We start from the raw sequence: 8,304 nt of genomic DNA, 5'->3' as shown, positions 1-8,304 counted from the left end.
GTGTGTGTGTAGGATGCCGGTGTTAGAAGATGAACTTTATTTACTGGACAAAAAAACTGTGTGTGTGTGTGTGTGTGTGTGTGTGTATGTTAGGATGCCAGTGTTAGAAGTTGAACTTTATTTACTGGAAAAAAAAGCTCTGTGTGTGTGTGTGTGTGTGTGTGTGTGTGTGTAGGATGCCGGTGTTAGAAGATGAACTTTATTTACTGGACAAAAAAACTGTGTGTGTGTGTGTGTGTGTGTGTGTGTATATGTAGGATGCCAGTGTTAGAAGATGAACTTTATTTACTGGAAAAAAAAAACTGTGTGTGTGTGTGTGTGTGTGTAGAGAGAGGAGAGAGGTCTGTGTTCTACGTTTTTCCTTGTGTGTGTTTGTATGGAAAAGACAACAAAGCACACCAAATTGAGAGTTTTCAGGGCAAAACCTAAAGCATGTTTTAGAATGGCTGCCCGGCCAATCTTAAAATTAAGATTTACTCACCTGCACTCTTCTTTCAGCCAAATTCAGACGTCTCGCAAGCTCCTCTCTGACGGGGGAAAAGTGCAAATTCAGTATTTGGGATTGTGGATGAAATATACTATTTACGTTTCTGATAATTACAATTTTCTGTAATACGGTTTATGGTTTACTTAGAGAGGGTCTTCCCGTGGACAACTCACCCATTAATTAAAATATAAAAAGGGAATACATATTAAAATTCCTGGTAATGTGCCTGTTACTTCAATATGACTCAATTAATTTTTCCATTTGTGCAACAGCAGAGAACTAACTTGAAAATCTTTTCACTTTTACGGAGATCCCTCCGTAAAAATAAGTAAAACGACAATGCCCCCTCCCCCGCAAAAAAGCCGCATTTTAAACCCAAGTATTTCTGTTTACTGTAAAAGGGAGCAGTGAACTCTCATGGAGAAACTTCAAGCCAAATCAGCCAAGCAATCAAGGGCGAAGGACATATACAATGGAACCAGAAAGGGCGCCCATAAACCTCACACCAATTCTTCCTGATGCCTCATTCCTATCGGGACAAAATAGGCATTCCCCTTCGTACTCAATGGAGAAGGAAATGGTAACCCACTCCAGCATTCTTGCCTGGAGAATCCCACGGACAGAGGAGCCTGGCGGGCTACACCCCACGGGGTCGCTGAGTCCAACACGACTGAGCGACAACCACTTCGTACTCTAGGGGGCTCCGGCCCGGGCTTTTTAACGGTCAAAACTCTGCCGCCTGGAAACAGCGCTCCACGTGGCAGGGCCGAGAGACCAGGGTGAGCGCTAGGAGGCGCTCTCCTCGTGCACAAAATTTAAATGGCGTGGAAAAGGCGAAGTAATCACGATGAAGTTTTACTGCAATATTTAAAATATAAAAATGCATGCAAAGCCCCACGATGAGCAAATTACCAAGATTTTAAATTAAATCAATATTAATCTGCCCTGCTTTACTTGTTCCACCCTAGTCCCGCCCCTCTCTTGCACCCCTGCAAGCTCTGCAGGCTTTGCCCCAACCCCCGCGAGCTAGGGCAGACCCAGCACCCTCGAGCCTCTAAAGTGGCTTTTGGCCCGGGAGAGGAGGGGGAAGGGTCCTGGGAAAGAACCTAAGGCTTCCTGGAAGGCGCGGGGCAGCGAAGAACTGGGCGTCTCCGGAGCCAGCCACTTACCGTGCAAGCACGTCGGGGTATTGAATGTTGTGGAACACTCGCTCCAGCTCCAGCAGCTGCAACTGGGTGAAAACAGTACGGCAGCGGCGCGCCTTTCTCGCGGCAACCCGGGGCCCCAGGACCGGCTCCTCCTGCTGCGGCGGGGGCTCAATATCGCCGCCGTCGCCCTCACGGTTTTCACCGCCCTCACGGTTTTCATCGGCCTCACGGTTTTCGTCGTCGTCACGGCTTTCGTCGCTCTCGCGGTTTTCGTCGTCCAGGAGGTTGGAGGCGGCCTTGCCCAAGTAGTTTGAGGCTGCGGCTGCAGCTGCTTCTCCCGGCTCAGGTGAGGACCGAGTTTCATCTTCCACTCCGTTTAAAACCTCCGAGATCAGGGTAGGTTCCACATCTGGGAAAAGAGGAAAGCAAAAGGGAGAGACTGGGTCAGGGGGGCTCCCTGGAGCCCACAGTGCGTGGGCTGCAGGGGGCCGGGGCCGTGTTGGAGGAGGAGCTGCTGCGCAGTGTCCCATCCACCTGCCCTTCCCAGGGAAAGTTCCTTTTCTGGGATTTGCCGAAGCACCTGCCATTGCCGTCTAGGCACTAACCATGCAGTTCGCCCTCGTCGCTTCCCAAGTTGTGGAATCCTATGTCAAAGTGGCTGCTGTCCATGCTTTGATTGCTGTCGATGAAAGCCTGCGCTTCTGCAGACTTTGCGCTGGGTGTGAGGCGACCCGAGGATCTGGGCTCGGGTTGGGACCAGCGGTCTCGAGCTGTGCTCTTCTGGCGCCGGGACCTCTTCTGGCGCCGATACTGGGGCTTGCGCGCCTTATATAGAGTTTTTGTTGCCTTCCGCGAGTTCAAAGTGTACCCGCTGGAGTCAGATAGACGCCCCCTAGTAGGTTTCACATTGCCTCTGCTGGGGGTGGGTGGGGCCCGATGGGTGCGCAGCGAGGGCAGGGCGTGGGAGTAAAATAGGGCGAGTGCACGTGAGTGGTGCTGGTAGTGGATTCTCTTGTTCGGGGAACCGTGATTCCAACTTGTAGTTTAATTGACGAAATCTTTGGTTGGAGGAAGGGGCTGTGCTGGATTGCAAAAGCCATTTGGGGTCAGGGGTGGGGTGCATAAAACTTCGGCTCCTGGAGCTCGTGGAGAAGTGTTTGCGTAATATTCATCCGCCCAACCGTCGTGCAATTCACCAATGCCGAGGGGTTTGTTTTCCCAGAGGAAAAGGTGGAGAGGTAGGGGTAGGGACGACGCGGAACCCCCAGCAAACCAAGCAAAGTAGGGTGAAGTTATTCTTGCATTGGGCTCTGAGCAGAAGTTGGTGGAATGGATGGGACTATATGATTCTGCTCCATTCGCGCGCAAAATCCGCAAAGTCCAAGAATCTGGCTAGTGGTTAAGACGAAATGATAAGCTTGGAGGCTGTTTGCCCGTTGTTTTTTTTTTTTTTTGCACGGGGTTTGTGAAATCAGATCCCACCGTGCATTTTGGGAGCTGGAGTTTGCTGTTTGCGTTTGCAACGCAGTCCAGGTGCTCAGATGCAAGCTGCAAGATGTCCCACGCGCCTCTTATGAAAGCTCCAATGACTTCAGATTTTTAGTAATGAACCCACGTCGGAGTTCAAGTGTAAAAACCTGCCAAGTGCTTAGTGCATCCAAGAATGCCTGTGCTGCACGGGCCCCTTCCACCAGCTCCTGGCGCAGGCAACATTTGCTGTGCTAGGTTGCTCCGCATCTTAAGGAACGCGGCTTTGCAGGCGCCCAAAGCGCGCCTAATTCCAGGGCGGTACTGTATACCTGGCAGAAGTGCAGGCATTCCCCACTACCATTTCCGCTCCTCTTCGCTCCCTCCATTTATCTAGAATTATACTACTGAGCTGTTTTCCCTACGGATGTGTCAAATAAATTAAAAGGGGCCAAGCCACGAATGAAGACTGGTTCTTCAGCCAATAAGTATTTGCAGGTGTCCCAGGACGTTTTAACGTCCTTCATGTTATAAGAATCACTTCTTTGGGACTTTCCTGGGCGTCCAGTGGTTGACTCCGTGCTGCCACTGTAGCGGGCACAGGTTCCACCCCTGGTCGGGGAAGTAAGATCGGGAAGATTCCCACAAGCCGCTTGCTGCTGCTGCTAAGTCGCTTCAGTCGTGTCCACAAGCCGCTTAGCATGGCAAAAAAAAAAAAAAAAAAAAAGTCCCGCGCTCGACACTGTGCATACGTTTACTTTTTTTTACAACCACCATTATTATCTCTCTCTCTCTCTCTCTTTTTTTTTTTACAAAGAAAACTGAGCCCCAGGGAAGCCCGGCAACTTGACCGCAGGCTTACGAGCGAGTTTGTGTACTTTTCAACATGTTCTTGCTGTCTTATTTCAAAGGAGTAAATAATGGTGCGATTCCAGGAGGAGTGGAGGAGGGTGAAAGGTATTTTGCAGGCTATTGGGCAGTCTTTAAAAATCTTGAGTGCCAGGGGTCTCTACCTCCTCCTGCTCTGGCTCAAGCCTCTTGCCCCTGCAACTAGCAGCCCCCGCTGCTGCTGCTGCTGCTAAGGCGCTTCAGTCGTCCGATTCTGTGCGACCCCATAGACGGCAGCCCACCAGGCTCCCCTGTCCCTGGGATTCTCCAGGCAAGAACACTGGAGTGGGTTGCCATTCCCTTCTCCAATGCATGAAAGTGAAAAGTGAAAGTGAAGTCGCTCAGTCCTATCCGACTTTTAGCGACCCCATGCACGCACCTACCAGGCTCCTCCGCCCATGGGATTTTTCAGGCAAGAGCACTGGAGTAGGGTGCCATCGCCTTCCCCGGTCATTTCAGTCATAGTATATTCACTGTGTTGTGTAACCATTGCTATTATCAAATTCAAAAACATTTTCATCATCCCATAAAGAGACTCCATACCCATTAGCAGTCATTTCCCAGTCCCCCTCCCTGGAGCCCCTGTTAAACACTAACGTACCTTTTCTACGGATTTCCCTATTCTGTGTATTTCACTCAAATGCAGTCATACAATTTGTGAACATTTGTGCCTGACTTTTTTCACCTGAAGTTATCTCTGTTGTGCCATGTATCAGTACCTCAATTTTTATGATTGTTGTATTCCATTGTACAGATAGACCACATTTTCTTTATGCATTTGCATCTGGTGAACATTTGAGTTGTTTCCACCTTTTGGTGATTATGAATAACACTGCTTTGATTGTTATGAGCAGTCGTGTACAAGTTTTGTTGGAATATCTGTTTTCAATTTGGGGGGTATAAATTTAGGACTGGAGTAACTGGGTCATATGTTTAATTTTTTGAGGGAACACCAAGCTGTTTTCCACAGCAGATGCACTATTTTACATTCCTACCAGCAAGGTAGGGTTCCAATTTATCCATATCCTCGCCATCCTTTGTTATTTTCAGGGTTTTTAAAAATTACAGCCATCCTAGTGGGTGTGAAGTGGTATCACTTATGGTTTTGATTTACATTTTCCTAATGATTAATGATGTTGAGCATATTTTCATGTGCTTATTGGCTATTGTATATCTTCCTTGGAGAAATTTCTATTTGTGCCTTTTGCCTGTTTATTAACTGGGTGTTTGTCTTTTTGTTGTAGAGTTGAAGAGTTCTTTATATATTTGAATGCTAGACTCTTTATGATTTGCAAGTATTTTCTACCATTTCCCAAAAGTGTAAATTTTCTTTTCACTTTCTTATTAGGGGCCTTTGTTGTTTGCAATCACAAGCCTGCCCTCATGTGGTTTTGGAGTTCAAATGAATACTATCGGCATAGCCCAGTTCATTTTTAGTGGCAAATCCAGATATATGGCAGGAGCAAATCTGGTCCTTTCTGGAGGAGTCTACTTCTCAGCCTTTAACAAGACTCTCACAGATAAAGCTAGCTAAACATACACACAGTTTTTTAAAAAGCCACTATCAGCACAAATAATAAACTAAAGGTGTAGATCTCCAAATTTACTATCAGATGCAAACGACTTAGAAACATGTTTAAATAAATGAAAGGATATAAAAAAAGACAAGGGAGATATATTAATAAATAAATACCAGAAAGAACCAAATAGAATTTCTAGAAATGGAACTAAAAGATGAATGTTGTTTTCTTATGTGGTAAATAGACATCATGTAAAATTTACTGTATTAACCATTTTTAAGTGTGCAATTCAGTGGCATTTAGTACATTCATAATCCTGTGCAATCATTATGACTATCTAGTTACAGAACATTTTCATCACTCCAGAAGGTAATTTGTACCCATTAAGCACTCACTCCCCATTTTCACCTTCCCAATCCCTTGGCAACCATGAATCTACTCTCTGTCTTTATAGATTTACCTACACTGGACATTTCATATAAATGGAATCATCATATTGGCCTTTTGTGTCTTTCACTTAGCATAATGTTGAGTTCATCCATGTTGTAGCATGAATCAGTATTTTATTTCTCTTACTAGGAGGCATCAGGCACCAGCCTTCAGGAGCTCAATGCTAGGATAAAATGGATCTGATATCCCCATATAGCAGCTTGAGGTGACCTAGGTGTGGCGTTGGCACTACCACACCAGGATGGCACACTTGCCTGCCATCTCCTTGCTGAAGTCTGACTTGCTGATGTGGCCTCAGTAGGTTTTACACAGGGATGCACTCTTGAAAACCAAATTTCTAGTTAAACCACTCTATCCGTGAGGAGTTCTGCTGGACAACACTCCCTTTGTGAAGGAACTAATGATCCTTGAATGAAGACCAGGAATCTTGATTCTGTCTGTAAACTGAATCAATCTCTAGATGGGTTTTAAGGACTCTAGCAGTCAAGAAACCTGTACCATTATGGACATTTTGTACTCATTGATTACATTTCTGCTGCAAGTGGGGTCACCTATCCCAGCTGAGGCCAGCAGTGAGGGTGGGGTGGAGGGATTTTTGGTTCCTTGAGGCCTATAGGAGTCCATTCAAAACACTGTGTGGTTTCTAATTCTTAGTTTTCCCTACAGGGGACTCTAGCTAGGCATTTGAAATATTTTCAGTCCTTGACCAAAATTTTCTATAGAGTATCCCTGATAATCCACCACAAAAAAGACTGACAGGAAGAGTGGGGTGGCTTCTGATGAAACACAAGTGATGTGATGTCAGTTTTTATTAATTATCATACATAGATTATTCATTTATGTCAAAAGCCAAAACTTTGGCTTCTTAAAAAAAAAGAATAAGCATAGATATAAGGGGCATATGGAGGTGTTTCATACCTACCTTTGCGAGAACCATAGTTTTCTGTAATTCCTTCAGACTCTTAAGACTGTCTGTATACTGACTGAGAGGAAAGCTCTCTGAGGCTCTTTGCATATGTAGTCCTAGCCTTTAGGGAGGACCGGAGGGAAGGAAAGACAGCCTAGAGATAGATGTCCGTTACTACTTGCAATTTTATGTGGCAGTAAAAGTGATTGATATTTGCATTTCCTATCCTGTCTTGAAACACCACATACCCTTCAGGTTTGTACTACGGAACTGAATCTTTTGCACATGAAATTCCAGTCCAGACGCTGGGCCTTTTTTGCTGTAACCAAGAGTCAAGAATAAAATTCTATGATGTTCCTTTAAATTCTACCCAATTTCACTCCAATAAAAATTAACTTAAAAACTCTGCCCAATTTCTTTGGTCAGTGTTCCCAGAAAGTTTGTAGAATGACTGCTGGTAATGGCCGCAAGCACCGATGCATGAATCTTGACACTGCCTAGGGCATCCTGGGCTCAAGCTTCTGAAGGTCTGCCCCCTACTGCTGCGTAGGGGTTCTTCAGAGGGAAATTTCTCATGACCATCTGCATCCTTCCTATGACTTAGGAAAGTACTTTGCAGTCTACCTTGTGTGTGTCCATGCTCAGTCGTGTCTGACTGTTTGTGATGCCATGGACTCTACCCAGGCTCCTCTGTCCATGGGATTTTCCAGGCAAGAGTACTGGAGTGGGGAGCCATTGCCTTCTCTCGAAGAAGCCACAAATGACATCAAATCATATAAATTCACCCATAACCTTGCCTATCATCCTCATGTGGTAACAACAACTTTCTTTTTTTTTTAATGTGTTTTTTTACAAGTTCTGTATTACAGTTAACTATCTGATATTTTATCTTAGTTATCTACCATTATATCATAATTATTTCTTACACTTTAAAGTTTTTAAATTGTAGAGTATGACAGTTTCTTATTCATTCATGTGTTCTCTCATTCAGTCATTCTACCAATATTTATTGCCAACCATAGACACTTTAATATTTCAGTGTCAAGGAAACTGCCTGACGTGTTTTGAGTGGTCAATAAATATTTATTGAATGAATGAATAGATTTCAAGCACTATTCTGAATTACCAATTTTTTAAATCATTTTCCCCACTGGTAAACTTTTTTTTCCCCTTTTCCCCCCCTATTTTATAACAAGTACATTTTTGGGCATGAATAATTTGTGGGAAGAATTTCAGTGGGTAGAGTTCAGAGATTGGAGAGAGAGTCTAGGCAGATAGCTCAAAATGAAGATGACACAGAAAGGGCATATTTGTGGGCCAGAAAATAGTTCAGTTGGCTGGAGATGAACTAGGGGAGACATGGGAGCCAGGATTGAAATGTGGTAATAGTTCCTTGCATGTGTCTAGAAGTTCCTAATTTAAAGAATGCTTTCATGA

At 44.9% G+C, this 8,304-nt stretch overlaps 1 protein-coding gene across 1 annotated transcript in view; it reads right to left on the bottom strand.

Annotated features, from left to right (window-relative positions):
• ESX1 (ESX homeobox 1) overlaps positions 1-2,304 on the bottom strand; it is a 5,599-nt gene extending 3,295 nt beyond the window's left edge. Inside the window, exons 1-3 of the mRNA XM_040264979.1 lie at positions 2,241-2,304; positions 1,657-2,044; positions 482-527 (exon numbers count right to left, since the gene is read on the bottom strand). Of these exons, the coding sequence (XP_040120913.1) occupies positions 482-527; positions 1,657-2,044; positions 2,241-2,304 (498 nt within the window). The remainder of the gene's footprint in view (positions 1-481; positions 528-1,656; positions 2,045-2,240) is intronic.
• Positions 2,305-8,304: the final 6,000 nt, after the last annotated feature.

The sequence above is a fragment of the Oryx dammah genome, unplaced genomic scaffold (genome assembly GCF_014754425.2).
Source record: "Oryx dammah isolate SB20612 unplaced genomic scaffold, SCBI_Odam_1.1 HiC_scaffold_23, whole genome shotgun sequence".
NCBI lineage: Eukaryota > Metazoa > Chordata > Mammalia > Artiodactyla > Bovidae > Oryx > Oryx dammah.
Note: the sequence above shows the minus strand (reverse complement) of the source record. Positions and strands in the feature narration are given on the sequence as shown.